This window comes from Onychomys torridus, chromosome 7 (genome assembly GCF_903995425.1).
Source record: "Onychomys torridus chromosome 7, mOncTor1.1, whole genome shotgun sequence".
Taxonomy (NCBI): Eukaryota; Metazoa; Chordata; class Mammalia; order Rodentia; family Cricetidae; genus Onychomys; species Onychomys torridus.
In genome coordinates, this window is record NC_050449.1 from 49,328,069 (window position 1) to 49,349,163 (window position 21,095).

Below are 21,095 nucleotides of genomic sequence, written 5' to 3' on the forward strand. Positions count from 1 at the left end.
AAATATTAATAACCAGTAGCACAGACACTGAAAGCAACAATTAATAAATGTGAAGCTTCTGTAAGGCAGCCTATAGAATGGGAAAAGATCTTTATCAACCCCATACCAGATAGAGGGCTGATCTCTAAAATATATAAAGAACTCAAGAAACTAGACAGCAAAATACCAAATAATCCAATTTAAAAATGGGCTACAGAGTTAAACAGAGAATTTTTAACAGAAGAATCTCAAATGGCCAGAAGGCATTTAAGGACATCCTTAGCCATCAGGGAAATGTAAATCAAAACGATTTTGAGATACCATCTTACACCTGTCAGAATGACTAAGATTAAAAAATACAGATAACACCTTATTTTGGAGAAGATGTGGAGAAAGGGGAACACTCCTCCACTGCTGGTGGGAATGCAATCTTGTATAGCCACTCTGGAAATCAGTAAGGCAGTATCTCAGAAAATTGGGAATCTACCTACCTCAAGACACAGCAATACCACTCCTGGGTATATACCCAAAAGCTGCTCAACCACACCACAAGGACATCTGTCCAACCATGTTCATAGCAGCATTATTTGTAATAGCCAGAACCTGGAAACAACCTAGATGCCCTTCAACAGAAAAATGAATAAAGAAAATGTGTTACATTTACACAATAGAGAATTATGCAGCAGTAAAAAACAATGTTATCATGAAATTTGTAGGCAAATGGATGGAACTAGAAAAAATCATCCTGAGTGAGGTAACCCAGACCCATAAAGACACACTCATAAGTGAATGTTAGAAGGAAAGCAAAGGATAACCCAGCTACAATCCACAACCCCAGAGAAGCTAGGTAAAGAGGAGGACACTAGTAGGGACACACATGGATCACCCCAGGAAAGGGAAAAGGTTAAGATCTCCTGGGCCAACTAAGAGTGGGGGAATAGAGGGAAGGGGAGTGGAGGGGACGGGAGGTGGGAACATGGGGGAGAGATGAGGAGGGAGATCAATGAAAGAGGTATCTTGACAGAGTGTACCATTAAGGGGATGGGGAGAAAATTGCAGCTAGGGAAAACCCCAGGAACTCACAAGATTGTCCCCAGCTAAGACTCATAGCAATGGTAGAAAGAGTTCTTGAATTAGCCTTCCCCTGCACTCAGATTGGTGTCTACCCTAACTGTCTTTGTAGAACCTATATCCAGTGACTGATGGAAGCAGATGCAGAGACTCATAGCCAAGCTCTTGGCCAAGATCCTGGAGAGTAGTGGAAGAGAGGGAGGAAGGATTATAAGAACAAGGGGGGTCAGAATCATGATGGGAAAAAACACAGAAAAATCTTACTCAAGCTAATGGGAGCTCATGGACTTTGGAATGACAGCTGGGGAGCCTGCATGGGACCACACTAGTCCCTCTGAATGTGAGTGAAAGTTGCGTGGCTTGATGTGTTTGTGGGTCCCCTAGTAATGGGACCAGGACTTACCCCAGGTACACAAACTGGCTTTTTAGACCCCATTCCCTATGGTGCAATGCCTTATTCAGCCTTGATACAGGAGGGAGGGGCTAGGTCTGGCCACAGTGTGGTATAACAGCCTGTGTTGACTACCCAAGGGAGGCCTTACTCTCTATGAGGAGGGAATGGGGGTGAGATAGGGGGAGGTGGGGAGAGTGGGAGAAGGGAGAATGGATTGGTATGTAAAAGAAAAAATCTTTTTAAATAAAAAATTACATATATGAAAACTGTGAAAAAAAATTGTCAAGCAGCCCAGGCAAGAACAGTTTCTTGCCCAAATGGCTAACTTTTGCTATAGGAAAGCAAACTCCATATGGAGATTCGTTGACGCTCATCATCTTCCTTAAAGTAAATCAGTGCTACCAGGAATAAACATGTCTCATTGTCCAGAAAGTCTAAGTTTTTAAAACATTTTAAATGCCATATTCTGTAGGTCTTTGAAGTGTTTGAAGATTACCTACCTAATCAAAATATATTTATGTATACCTAGAAAACTTAACTAACATGGCTATGAGTATGGTTATCATAGATGACTAATTATTAATCTGTATTTCTTAATTATCCATTACAATTTCAAATGAGTTGTAAAAACATAATACCTTAAACAAGAGTAGAAATACACATACAGTATAACAAGATTAACTTTAAATATGTATCAATAAACTAAAATCCAGAGCCATGTAAAAACATTTTAAACAAGTTGTTTCTCTTTAAAAGTAGGTTCAATAATCTACCCTTTTATCCTATCATATCTATAATATCACCTTTTCTTCTTTAGAGATTACATTTATAATCAACCCCCTATAAATAAAAATAAACATTTATAAACAATACTTTGGGGATTTGGGTGGAGCTTCTCATACTACATTCTGTTGGTTAGGGGTACTGGCAATCTTATGGGGATCCTGAGAAAATTAAAAATTATAGTTAAATCTTGGCCATAGTAGGCTGTATCAACCTTTCAGGGGTCTTGATCAAACTGTATTAGCCTGGAGGCAATCCACAGGTTCTCATCTTCTGTGGAAACATAAGCAGAGCCTCCTTTTCAAAGCAATATATCCATACATATCCTTAGACCCAAACTTTGAAGTCAAGATATCTTTAAAATATATATATTGGTTTAACTCAGCAGCCTTTATAGTCAAATTCTTTCTGCAGTTAAAAATCCCAAAGATATATAACCCAGACTCTCTGTGTGATTTTTATCTTTATGTGGCTTAAAGATTTTATTTTTTTAAAACTATTTATTTCTTTATATAATTGTCTTTATCCTTTTCCTCTCTCTTCCAAGCCTATGTATACTTTTACATACATTATAAACTGTTTAGAGTTTCATTCCATATGAATCTGTCTTATTGTGAATCAATAATCCTTTTTTGACCAAGACAGATTTTAAACTGTTAAACTGTCCTGCAATTTTACCTGTTGACTCCATTCCCCTCAGCTTCCCAACATGGCAGAGTTATGTTTAGTTCCAGCTCTGAGATCCATGATCACCATAAAGTTTGGGAAGCAGTGGGTCTATGCCTCCATCCAGCAGTGTGTAGCTCAGAAACCTTTTTAATTAATTAATTAATTAATTAATTATTGATTGATTGATTGATTTTTTATTTTTTTCCTTTTTTAAAATATTTTTTTCTTTATTATTATGTGTTTTAAATTTTATACATCAGCCATGGGTTCCCCTGTCCTCCCCCCTCCCACGCCCACCCCTACATTCCCCCCAGCCCCTCCCCTCCATTCTCATGTCCTCCAAGATCAAGGCACCCCTTGGGATTCATTTAAACCTGGTGGATTCAGTACAGGCAGGTCCAGTCTCCTCCTTCCAGACTGAGCATGTGTCCCTGTGTAAGCCCAAGGTTTCAAACAGCCAGCTTATGCACTAAGGACAGGTCCTGGTCCCACAGCCTGGATGCCTCCCAAACAGATCAAGCTATTCAATGGTCTCACTTATCCAGAGGGCCTGATCCAGCTGGGGGCTCCACAGCCTTTGGTTCATAATTCATGTGCTTCCATTCATTTGGCTATTTGTCCCTATGCTTTTTGCAATCTTGGATTAAACAATTCACACTCTTGCAGACCCTCCTCTTTCTCGACAGTTGGACACCTGGAGCTCCACCTGGGGCCTGGCTGAGGATCTCTGCATCCACTTCCATCACTTATTGGATGAGAGTTCCAAGATGACTGCTAGGGTATTTGGCCATCTGATCACCAGACTAGGTCAGATCAGGCTTTCTCTCGACCATTGCCAGAAGTCTACAGATGATATATCATTGTGGATTTCTGGGGACCTCTCGAGCACGCTGCCTATTCCTGTTCTCATGTGGTCTTCATTTATCATGGTCTGTTATTCCTCATTCTCCCTTTCTGTTCTTGATCCAGCTGAGATCTCCTGCTCCCCTAAGCTTTCTTTCCCTCAAATCTAGCCCTTCATTAATCCCACTGTCGTCCAGGTTGTTCATGAAGATCTCATCCATTTCTCTGTCATTGGGTGATCCTTGGGTCTTTCCTAGGGTCCTGTTTTCTAGGTAGCCTCCCTGGAGTTGTGTAGCAGTCTAGTCATCTTTGTTTTACATCTAGTATCCTCCTATAAGTGAGTATTTCTAGATCCATCCATTTGCCTGCAAACCTCATGATGTCATTTTTCTCTGCTGAGTAGTACTCCATTGCGTATATGTACCATATTTTCTTTATCCATTCTTCAGTTGAAGGGCATCTAGGTTGTTTCCAGGTTCTGGCTATTACAAACAAAGCTGATACGAACATAGCTGAGCAAATGCCCTTGGGGTATGATTGAGCATTCCTTGGGTATATGCCCAAGAGTGCTATAGCTGGGTCTTGGGGGAGATAGATTCCTAATTTTCTAAGGAAGTGCCATATTGATTTCCAAAGTGGCTGTACAAGCTTGCATTCTCACCAGCAGCGGAGGAGAGTTCCCCTTGCTCCACATCCTCCCCAGCATAAGCTGTCTTCTGTGTTTTTGATCTTAGCCATTCTGACAGGTGTAAGGTGGTATCTCAGAGTCGTTTTGATTTGCATTTCCCGGATAATTAGGGATGTTGAACAATTCCTTAAATGTCTTTCAGCCGTTTGAACTTCCTCTGTGGAGAATTCTCTGTTTAGTTCTATAGCCCATTTCTTAATTGGACTGTTGGGCATTTTGATGTCTAATTTCTTGAGTTTTTTATATATTCTGGATATCATCCCTCTGTCAGATGTGGGGTTGGTGAAGACCTTTTCCCATTCTGTACGCTGTCGCTTTGTCTTGTTGACCGTGTCCTTTGCTCTACAAAAGCTTCTCAGTTTCAACAGGTCCCATTGATTGATTGTTTCTCTCAGTGTCTGTGCTACTGGTGTCATATTTAGAAACTGATCTCCGGTGCCAATGCGTTCAAGAGTACTTCCTACTTTCTCTACTATCAGGTTCAGAGTAGCTGGATTTATGTTGAGGTCTTTGATCCACTTGGATTTAAGTTTTGTGCACGGTGACAGATATGGATCTATTTGCAGCCTTCTATACATTGACATCCAGTTATGCCAGCACCATTTGTTGAAGATGCTTTCTTTTTTCCATTGTACATTTTTGGCTTCTTTGTCAAAAATTACATGTTCATAGGCGTGCGGGTTAATGTCAGGGTCTTCAATTCGATTCCATTGGTCCACATGTTGGTTTTTATGCCAGTACCAAGCTGTTTTTATTACAATAGCTCTATAGTAGAGCTTGAGGTCAGGCATCCTGATGCCTCCAGAGGTTGTTTTATTGTACAGGATTCTTTTGGCTATCCTGGGTTTTTTGTTTTTCCATATGAAGTTGATTTTTATTCTTTCCAGATCTGTGAAGAATTGTGTTGGTAATTTGATGGGAATTGCATTGAATCTGTAGATTCCTTTTGGTAAGATCGCCATTTTTACTATGTTAATCCTGCCTATCCATGAGCATGGGAGATCTTTCCATTTTCTGACATCTTCTTCAATTTCTTTTTTCAGGGACTTAAAGTTCTTGTCATATAGGTCCTTCACATGCTTAGTTAGTGTAACCCCAATGTATTTTATATCATTTGTGGCTATTGTAAAGGGTGATGTATCTCTGATTTCCTTCTCAGCCTGTTTGTCTACTGTATATAGAAGGGTACTGATTTTTTTGAGTTGATCTTGTATCCTGCAATGTTGCTGAAGGTTTTTATTAGCTGTATCAGTTCCTTGGTTGAATTTTTGGGGTCACTCATGTATACTAACATGTCATCTGCAAATAGGGAGAGCTTGACTTCTTCCTTTCCAATTTGCATCCCCTTAATCTCTTTATGTTGTCTTATAGCTCTGGCTAGAACTTCAAGTACTATATTGAATAAGTATGGGGAAAGGGGACAGCCTTGCCTTGTTCCTGATTTTAGTGGTATTGCTTTGAGTTTCTCTCCATTTAGTTTGATGTTGGCTGTTGGCTTGCTGTAGATTGCCTTTATTATGTTTAGGTATGTTTCCTGTATTCCTGATCGCTCCAAGACCTTTATCATGAAGGGGTGTTGGATTTTGTGAAATGCCTTTTCTGCATCTAGTGAGATGATCATGTGGTTTTTTTCTTTGAGTTTGTTTATATGGTGTATTACATTGACGGACTTTTGTATGTTGAACCACCCTTGTATCCCTGGGATGAAGCCTACTTGATCATGGTGGATAATTGTTTTGAAGTGTTCTTGGAGTCTGTTTGCCAGAATTTTATTGAGGATTTTTGCATCAATGTTCTTGAGGGAGATCAGTCTGTAGTTCTCTTTCTTTGTTACATCTTTGTTTGGTTTAGGAATCAGGGTAATTGTAGCCTCATAGAAGGAGTTTGGTAATATACCTTCTGCTTCTATTGTGTGGAACAATTTAAAGAGTATTGGTATTAAGTCTTCTTTGAAGATCTGGTAGAATTCTGCACTGAAACCATCAGGTCCAGGGCTTTTTTTGGTTGGGAGACTTTTAATGACTGATTCTATTTCCTTAGGGGTTATTGGACTATTTAAATGGTTTATCTGGTCTTGATTTAACTTAGGTATGTGGTACCTATCCAGAAAATTATCCATTTCTTTTAGATTTTCCAGTTTTGTGGAGTAGAGGTTTTTGAAGTATGACCTGATGATTCTCTGGATTTCCTCATTGTCTGTTGTTATGTCCCCCTTTTCATTTCTGATTTTGTTAATTTGGATGCTCTCTCTGTGTCTTTTGGTTAGTTTGTTAGTTTGGATAAGGGTTTGTCTATCTTGTTGATCTTCTCAAAGAACCAATTCTTTGTTTCATTAATCCTTTGTATTGTTCTCTTTATTTCTATTTTATTGATTTCAGCTCTCAATTTGATAATTTCCTGGCGTCTGTTCCTCCTGGGAGACTTTGCTTCTTCCTGTTCAAGGGCTTTCAGGTGTGCTGTCAAGTCACTAGCGTGAGATTTCTCCAGCTTCTTTATGTGGGCATTCAGTGCTATGAAATTCCCTCTTAGCACTGCTTTCATAGGATCTCATAAGTTTGGGTATGTGGTGTATTCATTTTCATTGATCTCTAGGAAGCCTTTAATTTCTTTCTTTATTTCTTCCTTAACCCACTGGTGATTCAGTTGAGCATTCTTCAGTTTCCATGAGATTGTAGGATTTCTGTAGTTTTTTCTGTTGTTGAAATCTAACTTTAAACCATGGTGGTCTGATAGAACACAGGGGGTTATTCCAATTGTTTTGTATCTGTTGAGATTTGCTTTGTGGCCAAGTATGTGGTCGATTTTAGAGGAGGTTCCATGGGGTGCTGAGAAGAAGGTATATTCTTTTTTGTTTGGGTGGAATGTTCTGTAGATATCGGTTAAGTCCATTTGAGTCATAACATCAGTTAAGTCCATTATTTCTCTGTTAAGTTTCAATTTTGCAGATCTATCCAGAGGTGAAAGTGGGGTGTTGAAGTCTCCCACTATTAATGTGTGGTGTTTTATATGTGATTTAAGCTTTAGTAATGTTTCTTTTACATATGTGGGTGCCCTTGTGTTTGGGGCATAAATGTTCAGAATTGAAACTTCATCTTGATGGATCTTTCCTGGGATGAGTATGTAATGTCCTTCATCATCTCTTTTGATTGATTTTAATTTGAAGTCTATTTTGCTGGATATTAGGATGGCTACACCAGCTTGTTTCTTAAGACCATTTGATTGGAAAGTCTTTTCCTAGCCTTTTATTCTTAGGAGGTGTCTATCTTTGAATTTGAGGTGTGTTTCTTGTATGCAGCAGAAAGATGGGTCCTGTTTTTGTATCCATTCTGTTAGTCTGTGTCTTTTTATAGGTGAATTAAGTCCATTGATATTAAGGGATATTAATGACCAGTGATTGTTCGTTCCTGTTGTTATTTTTATTTTTATTTTGGTGGTAATGTGTGTGTACTTCTCTTTTTTGGGGTTTACTGCTGTGGTGTTATCTATTGCCTGTATTTTCATGGGTGTGTCTGCCTTCCTTAGGTTGGAATTTTCCTTTTAGTGCTTTCTGTAGGGCTGGGTTTGTGGATTAGTATTGTTTAAATCTGGTTTTGTCTTGGAAGGCCTTGTTCACCCATCTATGATGATTGAAAGTTTTTCTGGGTATATTAGTCTAGGCTGGCATCCATGGTCTCTTAGTGTCTGTATTATATCTGTCCAGGTCCTTCTGGCTTTCAAAGTCTCCATCGAGAAATCGGGTGTTATTCTGATGGGTTTATAAGTCACTTGGCCTTTTTCCTTTGCTGCCCTTAATATTCTTTCTTTATTCTGTACATTTAGTTGTTTAATTATTATATGGCAAGGGGACTTTTTTGGGGGGTCTAGTCTGTTTGGTGTTCTATAGGCTTCTTGTATCTTCATAGGCATTTCCTTCTTTAAGTTGGGAAATGTTTCTTCTATGATCTTGTTAAATATATTTTCTGTGCCTTTGAGTTTGTATTCTTCTCCTTCCTCTATCCCTATTATTCGTAGGTTTGGTCTTTTCATGGTGTCCCAAATTTCTTGGACATTTTGGGTCATGACTTTGTTGGTTTTAGTGTTTTCTTGGACTGATGAATCTATTTCTTCTACCGTATCTTCAACACCAGAGATCCTCTCTTCCATCTCTTGCATTCTGTTGGTTATACTTGCCTCTGAAGTTCCTGTTTGTTTGCTCAGATTTTTTATTTCCAACATTCCTTCTGCTAGTGTCTTCTTCATTTTTTCTATTTCCCTCTTCAGGTCTTGGATTGTCTCCCTTGATTTTTCATGATTTTCATTCAAGGATTTATTGTTTTCTTCTGCTTTAATTGTCCTTTCCTCTAGTTTTTTTTATAGCGTTCTTCCCATTTTTTGTTTGTCTGTTCCTCTACTTTATTTTTTATTTCTTCTATATAAGGCTCTAGCCTCTTCATGATGTTACTTATAAGGTTGTTTTCTTCTTCTTCTTCCATTCCGTGATGTTCAGGTCTAGCTGTTGGAGAAGGGCTAGATTCTGGTGATGCTGTATTGCTCTTTATTTTGTTGTATGTACTTCTGCCTTGACGCCTGTCCATCTCCTGTTGTGTTCGTTCTTGGTCTTATCAGTGTACTTGGTCCAGAGAGAGTTGACAGATTTAGGGAGCCTCTCTCTGGTCCAGATGGAAGCTCTGGGCCAGATGGGAGTGCTGGTCCAGATGAGGGTGATGGCCGGATAGGAGCTGGGGGCTGGACTCTGAGTCTCGGGAAGTCCCTGATGTCTCCTTATTTTGTCCAGATAGGAGCTCCTCTTGTGCAGATGGGAGTTCCTCTGGTCTCCGGTCCAGATGGGAGTTCCAGGGCAGAATGGAAGCTGGAGGCTGGTTTCTGAGTCTCAGAAAGTGGCTGGGGTCTCAGGCAAATGGGTTTGGGGGCAGGGTGTGGAGACTGTAGTGTCTGCCTGCAGTCTTGGAAAAGAGGAGCCTTCCCATAGGGCCCGCCGATTGGCAGAAAACTGGGGCCAAGTTGGTCAGGTCCTCCCAGGGTGGCCTGTGTCTAGTGGTGGGACCCAAGGGCAGTTGCCTCTCTGGCTATAACCCCAAGCACTCACCTCTGGTCCCGATTTATTTATGTCTGTACTAGCAAAAGCTAAATCCATCATGCAATGCAATGCACAGCTTGGAGACACATCTGTGTACCATAACAGGAATCTGGCTATGCTTTAGGTCAAGCCCACATGCTGCAAACTCACCATTGTCTGAGAGAAACAATTAGGAAGCTGTTTTTAGCTTTGTTTTAGGTTGTTTTTTTTTTTTTAAGTTTTCTCAAGTTTTAGGTTGAAAGTCTAGCCCCACAATGGGCACCAAATGTAATCCAAAGTTTTCTCTGGTCCTGCCTGGCCCCACAGTCCCTCAGACACTTATAAATAATCATTCAGAGGTTTAATATTAATTATCAATTATATAGCCTCTGGCAGGCCTTTTGCTAGCTAGCTCTTATAGTTTAACTCAACACATAATTATTAATCTATATATTGCCATATGTTCCATGGCTTTTCCTGCATCCCATTACATGTTGCTCCTTGGGCAACAGGCTCAAGTCTCTCCCTCTTTTCCTTTCTTCTCTCTGTATATCTGCTTGGATTTCCCACCTGCCTCTAAGCTGCCTTGCCATAGGCCAATGCAGCTTTATTTATCAACCAATCAGAACAATACATATTCACAGCATATAGAAAGACATCCCACAGCACTGCAGGATTCCCTGAGCTCCACCTAATTTTTTGCTGTGGATCTCTGAATCTGCTCCTATCAGTTGCTGGATGAAGCCTCTCTGATGACAATTATGCCAGACTCTGGTGTAAGAGCATAACAGAATATCATTAGGAATCCTTTACTTAACTTCTTTTTTTGCCAGTTGTGTTTGGTTCAATCCTAGGTCTCTAGACCATCCAGCTTCTGGTTCCTGGCCCTCCAGTCAGTGTCAGGCATGAGCTCCCTCTCCTGGAGTGGGTCTCAGGTTGGACTAGTCATTGATTGGCCATGCCCACAAGTTCTGAGCCACCATTACCTCAACACAGCAGGCAGGACAAATTGTAGGCCAAAGGTTTTGTGACCGGGTTGATGTCCCAATCCTTCCACTGGAAGCCTTGCCTGGTTACAGAAGCAGGCAAGTTCAGGGTCTGTATCCCCCATTACTAGGAGTCTTCACTAGGGTCACCCTTGTAGATTCCAGGGAGTTCCATTGCACTAGGTTTCTACCTTGCACCCCAAATGCCCCCCCATTCCAATTTGTCTCTCTCAGTACTCTCCCCTACAACCTCATCCTTCCTGTTCCCATACTCACCTGCCCCAAGGCCACTTGTGAAATCTATTCTATTTCCCTTTCCCAGGGGAGATTCATGCATCTCCCCTTGAGCCCTCCTTGTTACTTAGCTTCTCTAGGTCTGTGGATTGTAGCATAATTATTCTTTACATCACAGCTAATATCCATTTATAAGTGGGTACATACCATGTTTGTCTTTCTGGGTCTGGATTCCCTCATTCAGAATTATTTTTTCTAAGTTCTATCCATTTGCCTGCAGATTTCATGATGTCATTGTTTTTAACAGCTGAGTATTACTCCATTGTGTAAATGTACCACATTTTCTTTATACATTCTTCGGTTGAGGGATATCTAGGTTGTTTCCAGTTTCTGGCTATGATGAATAAAGTTGCTATGAACATAAATGAACAAGGGGCCTTGTAGTAGGATGGAGCATCCTTTGGGTATATGCTCCAGTGGTATAGTTGAGTCTTGAGCTAGATCAATTCCCAATTTTCTGAGAAACTGCCATATTGATTTCCAAAGTGGCTGTACAAATTTACATTCCTGCCAGCCATGGAGGACTGTTCCCCTTGCTCCACATCCTCTCCAGCCTGAGCTGTCACTTGTGTTTTTGATATTAGCTGTTCTGACAGGTGTAAGATGGAATCTCAGAGTTATTTTAATTTGCATTTCCCTGATGGCTAAGGATGTTGAGCAATTCATTAAATGTCTTTCAGCCATCTGAGATTCTTTATTTAAAATTTGAGGATGGATTTCAGAGTAAATAGCTCTGAGAGAGCTCACTGGAAATGGATCCATGCCTGGAAAATAAAGGCTATTGTAGGTAATTTATTTATAAGGAATAAAATTAATTCCCTTTTGCCCTTGTTTCTCAAAACCTGCAATTCTCATGTCTCATCAGAATTTGAACAAGACTAATAAAACACCCTTTGTCCTTCACAGGCATTTTTCAGGTCCCCATTGCAGACAAGTCTTTTAAGATGCAATGGAACACAAGTGTATGTACTATTGGAAAGGTTTTGTCAAAACTACTTTGCTGCATTATTAGTCTAGTCATTGTTTGGTAATAAAATTAGGTCCGCCACTCTGACCCTCCACCTGTCCCGATCTAAGGGAAAAATTAACCTTTTCCTGCCTTGCCTCTCCCCCCTGTCTTTTGCCCTTCCAAACCCATTCCCCTTTCCTTTCTTCCCAATTATAATTTTATTTTTTATTTAATTGCTTTCCTGGGGATGGATGCTAGGGGGAGATGGTTCTGTGTGGTGGCTTTGTGTTCCCCAAAATATTGTGTCACCCTAATAAACTTGTCTGGGGTCAGAGAACAGAGCAGCCACTAGATACAGAGGCCAGAAAATGGTGGCACACATGCCTTTAATCTTATCACTTGGGAGGCAGAGATCCATCTGCATTTCTGTGAGTTTAAAGCCACACTGGAAACAGCCAGGCATGGTGACTCACACCTTTAATCTCAAGAAGTGATGGCAGAAAGCAGAAAGGTATCTAAGGCATGAGGACCAAAAACTAGAGCTCGTTAATCTTTTAGGCTTTGAGCAGCAGTTCAGCTGAGATCCATTCGGATGAGGACACAGAGGCTTCCAGTCTGAGGAAACAGGATCAGCTGAGGAATTGGTGAGGTGAGATGAGGTGGCTGTGGCTTCTTGTGCTTCTCTGATCTTCCAGCATTCACCCCAATACCTGGCTCCAGGTTTGTTTTTATTAATAAGAACTTTTAAGAATCCTGCTACAGTTCTGGTTGTTGGTTTTGGTTTGTTTGTTTGTTTTTGTTGTTGTTTTGCCCTTTTGAGTAGGGTCTTACTATGGAGCACAGTCAGTTATTGACTGCAACTCTCCTGCCTCCATCTTCTTCTTCCAGGGATCACAGAACTCCACCAAGGCCCTTCAGCTATTTGTCTTTTTAAGGCACCCTGCTCCCATGGGCACCAGAGACCCAAGTGTGATCCACCCACTCTCTGATCCACATCTTCCTGCACCACTCCTTACTTCCCAGTGGGCATGAGCTCTGCCAGGACTGCTGCCCCTGCCAAGTCCGTAGCAACCTACTCAGTGCATCTTCCTCCTCTTGGATCAAGCAGCACCCGTGGGCTCTCAGCCCTTGGGCCACTCTGGGCAGAGGGATCTGGGTGGCAGAAGGCCAGGGGCTCCAGGACATAGGACAGCACAGACTTCAGTCTCTCTGAGCATGTCAGGCTCATAGTGCAACCCATCTGGCCAGGCTCTTGGCATGGCCAGGCAGATTCAAGTGCTTAAGATCCTGCCTATCCTAGCCCTAGCTGTGGCTTGGCCCAAGGCAACTTGTATCTAAGGGTAAAAGGCGGGTGGAAAGGGTGTTGTTCCCAGTCCACCTAGCTGGAGTCAATGAAGAGAGAACACAGGGACATGGGATGGGGTGTGGAACTTTCCACAAGATGCCTAGAACTTGCCAGAATCCCCAGGGTCCAGTGAGAACTGAGCTTCTGCACAGGGAAGACATGTCAGGGTAGGAAAGAGTGCCCCATGCAGGATGTCACTGTGTCCTCACACAGGTGCTTTCTACAGACTGTGGAAGCGGTCTGTGAGGTCTTGAACTCCTTAGTTTGCAGTCCCCAGGACCAGCCTTCAGACTAGCCTAACCTAGAAAAAGAAAATCTTTGGCCTCCGGAAGCAGAATATGGCCAGCCAGGGAAGGCTACACCACTGAGCAACATACCTGACCACCTGAAGGGAGTGGGCACTAGGGCTCAGAGGGGCTACCTCACTACCCATAAGACCCTAGAGCAAGCTGGGTACGGAAGGCTGGGAGATACTTGAGGAGTATTGGTCTTCCCACCTGGACTACCTGCCACCACCAGAGAAGAGACAGGGACCATGCTGAGCAGTACCTCAGCCTCTTTCTGCCATCTGGTGGTAACAAGGCAGAAAGACATGAGCACATGACAAATGGGGACAGGAAGGCAGCCATTGCTACCATCATGAATGAGTTAGGTTTGGCCACCAAGTGGCCCTCCCCCATATCAGTCTGAGGGAGTCATCCGTTCTGCCCTAAGGCTCTTGATCCTGCCTCTGCCACCTCCCCCTGGGCAATGTCTCAACCACCCCCTTCCAAGCTGGACCTATGTCACCAAGCTGAAGAGGTGGGTGGACTGTCTAAGGCCCACAGTCACAAGGGACACCATCACATTGCAGAGCCCCAGTCTCCATCATGCAACCAGCCTGACCCACTTAGGTGAGCCGAGGGAGGACTTTGGGATTCGGGGTGAGTAGGCAAGGGCAGAGGAATCTTGAGAATGGAACAGCTGAGACCCTCATTCCAACCGTTAGTCTACAGAGGACCCCAAAGAACACGCTAGAGGAAGATAAGGGCTGAAGCCTGTGCCAGCCAGGAAGCCTGTCTCCCAGGAAGAGATTTCACACAGTTCTAACAACTTGTGGGATCATCTTGCAGGAGAGACTGGAACAGAGACAATGACAGTCCATGGTGGGTGGGGCCACACCCTGCCCCAGACTGCTTAGTCATGTATACCTCTTATCCTCATTTCAAACCAAACTTTATATTAGTACCCTAAAGGTGGGCTTGGAGGAACCACTGGATCCCCCTTCACTTGTTCCTCTCTCAATGTGGCCACACTGAATAATTCTCTTTTCTCTGCCTTTCATTATTTCCCATATTTTTAATTATGATATTGGACACCAATGGCCAAGCCTACCTTGTTAGGGCTTCCAAGGTCAAGTCTATTACCCTAAAAACTCTGGGAACATCAGGAGCCCTTTAAAAGTCCGGAAAAGCTGACAGTAAGATGCCTAAAGGAGACAGACCCAAGATGAAGGCAGAGAAGCCAAGCTTTCATCCCCACTTTAGTTATCTTGTGGGCCCAGTGAACCAATGTAAGAGCAGTTTCTCAATGCCTGCTGCATAGTCATGACCAAGAAAGGCCCACTTGTTTCAGACAGGGTCTCATGGAGTCGAGGATGACCTTCAACTCTCAGACATTCTGCCCGTCATCCCTCTTTCAGCACCAAAGAGCTGGGATTATAGGTGTGCACACCAAATTGCTTTTCTAAGCCAGGTTAAATATTCTCATCTGAACAAACGGCATAGCAGTGCTTGGGAGACTCACTCTCACAAGCCTCAGGAACAACACAAGGGGGATGATGCAAGCACTAGTACTATCTTGCCTATCTGGCCTGCCTAGTCTAGCACTGATGGGGTTAGGAGAACATGCTCCTCACCTTGTCAATTTCTTTCTATCCAATGCTTGACCATCAGACCCCCAGGCTCCCTAAAAGTGATGCTTGGGAACAAAGGGCAGGCATGGGAACTGTCAAGAGCCCAGGACCCAGGAGCTCAGGTCATTCCCTCCTTTCAGTGTGAGCACCCCTCCTATGCCCAAGTAATTATGGCCCCAAACATCCTAAACAAAGGACTTTATCCAGGGACCCAGAAAATCCATCAAAGGCTCTGCCACTCCCTGTAGGATGTGGGAGGTAAGAACCTACTGGTCAAGTTTGTAGCTCCACTTCCCGATCCCACTGAGTCTTACTGCACTGGGGATTCTGGGATTACTGCTCTGGGGATTCACCTGTCTCTCGCCACACACACCCCTCAGTTCAGCGTTTTACATGGGTGCTGGGTACCTGAACTTAGTTGGGTCCTCAGGCTTGCCCTGAAGACATTTTACGGACTGAGACATCCTCCCATAACTGGATTTAGGTTTACTTCCCTTTTCATTAAAATTTGATTTACTTATTCTATGTGTATGATGCATGTGTGGGCATACTTGCACCACGGTATGTATGTGGAGGTCGAGGACAACTTCTGTGAGTTGGTTCTCTCCTTCCACCTTTATATGCGGGTTCCGGAATCGAACTTAGGTGCTTCTGTAAGCCATCTGGGCAGTTTTAAGGTTTGGGGGACAAGGTCTCACTCTGTAGTCCAGGCTGGCTTGAACAACTCTGATCCTCTTAGCTCACAGTCTCTCAAGTGTTGGTATTACAGGTGCGTGCCCTCACGCTCTAGGAATTCAGTAAGATTTTAAAAAACATTTTGCCATGCTCCATAGCTGTTTATAACGGTATTGCTCACAGAAATCATGGAACCCACAAGAATATTCCTGGCACACGGGATCCCGCCTCCAACTTAAATTAATGAAACTATTTCCACCCCTTTCTTCCTGCCTTCAAAGGCAGGTTGTTTCTGGAAGGGGGTCTGAAGGTACAGGAGTACTTACTCTTCAGTAGTCAATTTGTTTTCACTACAACGTCCCGCCCTCCTAGACGCTGCCGGCTGGTGTCACGTGATCGCCGAGTCAGCTGACCTGTGTCTGGCCGGAAGACTCCTTGGATTCGGTCTCTTGGCGCCATGGTGAGGGATTAGTGGAGATGCCAAGCTGGGTATCGGGGCGAGAAGCGGGGTTGGTGGTCCTAGGCGCACAGGGAGAGAATCTTCCCTGGCGCCTGCTGGGTGCGGCAGGACGGCTGAGTTCGCAGGCGCTGCCACGCATCACAGCACGGGCGCGAGACCGACCGCGTTCATCCCTGGCCAGGCCCCACCTCCCGGGAGCCGGATTCTCACACACTGCCCGGGCCCCAAGAGGCCCTCCCGCGGGAGCCCACTTCCCCTGCAGTCGGGCGACCAAGACGAGAACATGCTTAGGACCGGTCCACACGGTTAGGAAGCCTCTGCGCTTTCCTGAGCCAGGAAGTGGTTCTTGATTGGGTTGAACTTTCTTTCTTTCTTTTTTTGTTTTGTTTTTCCGAGACAGGGTTTCTCTGTGTATCTTTGCACCTTTCCTGGAACTCACCTGGTAGCCCAGGCTGGCCTCGAACTCACAGAGTTCCACCTGCTCTGCCTCGTTCTGCCTCCTGAGTGCTGTGATTAAAGGCGTGAGCCACCACCGCCCGGCTTGGGTTGAACTTTCTTACTCACTCATACGTCCGTCCAGTCATTCAGCAGATTCATGTTGAGTGTCCAGCCAGCACAGGCATTGGGACTTCAGCTGCAAAAGTGGAGGGCAAGTCAGAAGCAGGAATTGGCAGGCATAGTTCTTTCTCGAGCCGCAGAGACTTTTCCTGAACCCTGGGCCCACTCGGCTCGGTGAAGGGTAGTTTCTGTAATTCCTATTGGGAAGCAGGGGCAATGGAAAGGTGTCCTCAGACAGGTAACAGCTGTGCAACCTCTGAAAGAGCCAGGCCCCCCGGGAGAGTGCACGTCTTGTCTCGCTAGAGCTTGGTTAAGATCAAGCAAGACCAGCAAAGATCAAATCTTGCTGGGACTTGGATCGCCTTATCAAAATAGTGAGCATTCCATCTGGCTGCCCAAAGCGCTTTGTTTAAAGAGGAGATTGTGGGAACTAGAATCTGGTGCTGTGACTTAATGGTAGACATGTCCGAGGCTCTGTCTTTGAACCCCAGCACTGCCAACAAGCCCCCAAAATCTTAGGATCAGGAAGGGCACATCTGATAACTTGATGTTTAAGTAGATCCCTGAATGAGATGGGAGGGTTGGGGGGGGAGTGCATGAGAATAGAGGGTCTAGCAAGGATGAAGGAGGGTGAGGCTGGGGTAACAGCAGCATCAGGCAAACTGTTGTGGCTGGAGCATGCTGGGCACTTAGGTAGAACTGCCACAAATTGATGTTTGTTGAGCAGATACAGTAAAAGTCGGAACAAGGTCAGGTGTCAGTGTGGGCAGGAATCGAGTACTCAAGACAGTCTAGTGATAGGGGAACACAGGTGACCAGACAGTCCTGGACATGGATCCGGACCACACCTTAGCCCTTCCTGAAGCCTGATTTCCCCCCTTACTCTCTTGCAGAGGTTCCGGTTCTGTGGCGATCTGGACTGTCCTGACTGGGTCCTGGCAGAGATCAGCACGCTGGCCAAGATTGTTGAGTGCACTGGTTTAGGGTTGGGAGGAGGAAGGTTTGGGGTCCGGAATGGAGGGGGGAGATTGGGGTGGGAGCTGGGGTTGGGGTGGAGAAGTCTCCCTGATGATGGGGCCTCCATACTATGTAGCCTTGGTCACAGTCACATGGCTGGCCCTCCTTCAGCCAATCCCCCAGAAATGAGGGTAAGGTGGGTCAGCCTGGCTGAAATGGGGGAATCCTTTCCAGTCCTCTGTGAAGCTGCGGCTGCTGTGTAGCCAGGTGCTAAAGGAGCTTCTGGGGCAAGGGATTGATGTGAGTACAGTACCCGACACTCCACTGTCTGATAACCTTATGGGCCCCAGAGAAGTCTGTTCTGCAGGCTCCCAGCCCCCTTGGACATCCCCTTCCTTCCCTGTAGCCCCAGCACATTCCTTACCACAGGATCTGGGCCAGGGCCAAGGGGCTGGTGACAGGGCTCTGGCACCCCCTGAGAACCTCCTTTCCCCATAGTATGAGAAGATCCTGAAGCTTACTGCTGACGCCAAGTTTGGTGAGTACCCCAGACCAGGAATCATGGCCTTCCTTGACCACCCTGTGTCACGGGAGGACAGGAAGGGAAGAACCATATTGACAGCCCTGTCCCCAACCTCTGCCACCTCCTGCTGGTCCAGTAGCAGTGCCCAGGGTTCAAGAAATTTGGGGCCCAAAGCTGAAGATAATAGGGCCACAGTGACATCCCCTGCCTCACCCGTGGGTCTCTAGAGTCTGGAGATGTGAAGGCCACAGTCGCCGTGCTGAGTTTCATCCTCTCGAGTGCAGCCAAGCATAGTGTGGACAGTGATTCCTTGTCCAGTGAGCTACAGCAGCTGGGGCTGCCCAGAGGTATGTAGGGTGGACAGGCAGGTGGGAAACCCGTGGGTAGGGGTTCCTGGAAGGTACGCTGAGGCCTTGTTGATCCTGAGATGTACCCAGTCCTCTGTGGGCCCTGGATCCTGAGACCCACCCCTTAAGCCCAATGCCAGTCTCCACCTGCCACCTCAGCAGAGCTCCATCTCAGAGCTCTATCTACCTGCAGAGCATGCCACCAGCCTGTGCCGCTGTTATGAAGAGAAGCAGAGCCCCCTACAGGAACACCTTCGGGCCTGCAGCCTGCGTGGTGAGTATGAAAACAGCGGGGTGGGGGTGGGGGTGAGGATGGGGGGTGTGGGGGAGGGCTAGACTGTACTAGACTAGGAGGTAGGAACACAAGCCAGATGCCATTGCTCTAGGAGAAGCTTTAACCACAGTTATACTCAGAGCAGTTGAGGAGTTTAGAACTGGCCAAAGATCTCATGGCTATGGCCTGATTTTCTTTTCTCTGAGGCCCATGGTAGATATTCAAGTACCTGTCCTACACCAGGCCTGGGTTGAAGGGCCTTGAAGGGTTGTGCTATGAGCCCCATTGTGGAGTGAAGACATCCTGGCTTGCCTGGTTGATAGCTGCCTAATTTCTTGCCTGCAGTGAACAGGCTGGCCAAAGTGGCCTGGCGGGTGGACTACACCCTGAGCTCCAGCCTGCTCCGTTCTGTGGAGGAGCCCATGGTGCACCTGCAGCTAGAGGTTGTACCTGCCCCTGGTGCCCTGGCCCAACCTGTTTCCATGTCCCTGTCAGCTGACAAGTTCCAGGTTCTCCTGGCAGGTGAGGCTGGACAGAGGGTGGGGCCCTCCTGGGTCTGGCTGACTTGGCACTGGCTATAAAGGCCAGGCTGGCCTTAGAACTGGCTTCTGCTCCTTATCACTCCCCATGCACCCCCTTGTCCCCTGCAGAACTGAAGCAGGCCCAGAACCTGATGACGGCTTTGGGCTGAGAAGGGTGTTCCCAGCCTCTGTAGAGCTGCCCTGCCTGCACTGAGTTGGTCCCTTCACACTTCTCTTCCAAGGGTGGCCCTCTTCTCTTGGTCTCTGGCTGCCTGATTTTCTGTGTAGGGCTCCTGGGGATCTTCCCCAGAATTCCCTTCTCTCCTTTGAAAGAAAGTGCTTGTCAGCCACTTTTACAGGAAGAAAGAATAAACTCGTGTACAGCAATGTGTGTGGGTTTTGCTTCCGTTGTTGTTGTTGTTGACAGAAGTCCTGAGGCCAAGTTGGACTTCAACTTGGTATCTAGTTAATCCTCCTGCCTCTACTTGAGATGACAGTCATACACCAGCATGCCTGGTTTATGTGGTGCTGGGAACAAGCCCAGGGCTTCATGCATATCAGGCAAGCGCTTTCCCAGCTGAGCTATATCCCAGCCCAAGTAAGAGAGACCAGGTGACATTCTAACCTCCTGCCCATCACTTATTTCCTCAGCACTGGGACCGAGGACCCAAATGGACAGCGTGTCTATAGATAGGCAAGTTGGGGTGCTAGCTCCAGCTTGTGATGCTCTTGGCCCTTCCTGTGCAGTCCTTGTCTTCAGGCTCGCAGCAAGTGAGTGACATTGATCCTGGTGCCAGGGCAGAGAGAAGAAAGAGCTTTTCCTTGCTGACATTGCTAGAAAAAGTGTAGCACAAATCAGAAAAGTTCTTATTAATAAAAGTAAACCCAGAGCCAGGTATGGGGTGAACGCTGAAAAATCAGAGAAACAACAAGCCACAGCTAACCTCACCTCGCCAACTTCCCAGCTGATCCTGTTTCCTCAGACTGGAAGCCTCTGAGTCCTCATCCAAATGGATCTCAGCTAAACTGCTGCTAAAAACCTCAAAGCTTAAAAGCCCCTAGTTCCTGGTTCTCAGGTCTCATATACTTTTCTGCTTCCTGCCATAACTTCCTGGGATTAAAGGCGTGGGTCACAATGCCTGGCTGTTCGCAGTGTGGCCTTGAACTCACAGAGATCCAGATGGATCTCTGCCTTCGGAGTGCTAGGATTAAAGGGTTGTGCTACCGCTGCCTAACCTTTATGTTTAATATAGTGGTTGTTCTGTTCTCTGACCCTCAGATAAGTTTATTGGGGTATACAATATATTAACCACAGAAGAGTTCAAGCCTGAACACCTCCTTAGCAAGAGGTTGGGTACTGCAAACTGAATATTCACATTCCCCTACATCGTGTCTAAAGCTATCCCTCTGTACATGCATCTAGAAGGGCCATTTGAGGGTTCAGTGGATAGCCAGGAAACCCCCTCCCTGGGAACTGAGCCTGCCAGCACCTGGATTTTTGACCTGAACTCCAGAATTAAGAAATTTGTCTATTCAGTCCTAAGCTAAAACACATAGTCGCCCAAGATGGGAGTAGGCTGGGCCGTGCTCCTTGTAAAAGACTCACTGTGGGGTCAGGGCAGGGGGAGCCTGGAGCATCTCACAGTGTAAGGAAGCTGTCGAAAGAAACCAATCCACCTCACTATCCAGAGGGAGATCATTTTGAGCATCAGAAAAAGCTAAGGACTGAGGTAGAAGGTTGTGCCTCACCCCTGTAATCCTAAGGTTCAGGTTTTTTGTTTTTGTTTTTTTTTTTTTTTTGAAAGAAGAAATGCCATGAACAATTCTCA

General features: G+C 45.2%; 1 protein-coding gene and 1 long non-coding RNA gene across 4 annotated transcripts in view; one reads left to right on the top strand and one right to left on the bottom strand.

Moving 5' to 3' along the window:
• The window catches only part of LOC118587183, a 23,649-nt gene extending 7,638 nt beyond the window's left edge, over positions 1-16,011 (bottom strand). For both annotated transcript variants that reach the window (XR_004945442.1, XR_004945441.1), the window contains exon 1: positions 15,953-16,011. This is a non-coding gene — a long non-coding RNA (uncharacterized LOC118587183). The remainder of the gene's footprint in view (positions 1-15,952) is intronic.
• An 11-nt stretch (positions 16,012-16,022) lies between these two features.
• Positions 16,023-19,653, top strand: Commd4 (COMM domain containing 4). 2 transcript variants are annotated; one of them, XM_036192925.1, is made up of 8 exons: positions 16,023-16,086; positions 17,538-17,609; positions 17,836-17,901; positions 18,100-18,139; positions 18,352-18,471; positions 18,665-18,745; positions 19,091-19,267; positions 19,396-19,653. In XM_036192925.1, exons 1-8 carry the CDS (start codon positions 16,084-16,086, stop codon positions 19,434-19,436), a joined length of 600 nt encoding a protein of 199 aa, XP_036048818.1. In that variant the 5' UTR covers positions 16,023-16,083; the 3' UTR covers positions 19,437-19,653. The 2 variants fall into 2 exon arrangements, with proteins under 2 accessions (XP_036048818.1, XP_036048817.1); XM_036192924.1 differs by lacking the exon at positions 16,023-16,086 and adding an exon at positions 16,093-16,391.
• Positions 19,654-21,095: the final 1,442 nt, after the last annotated feature.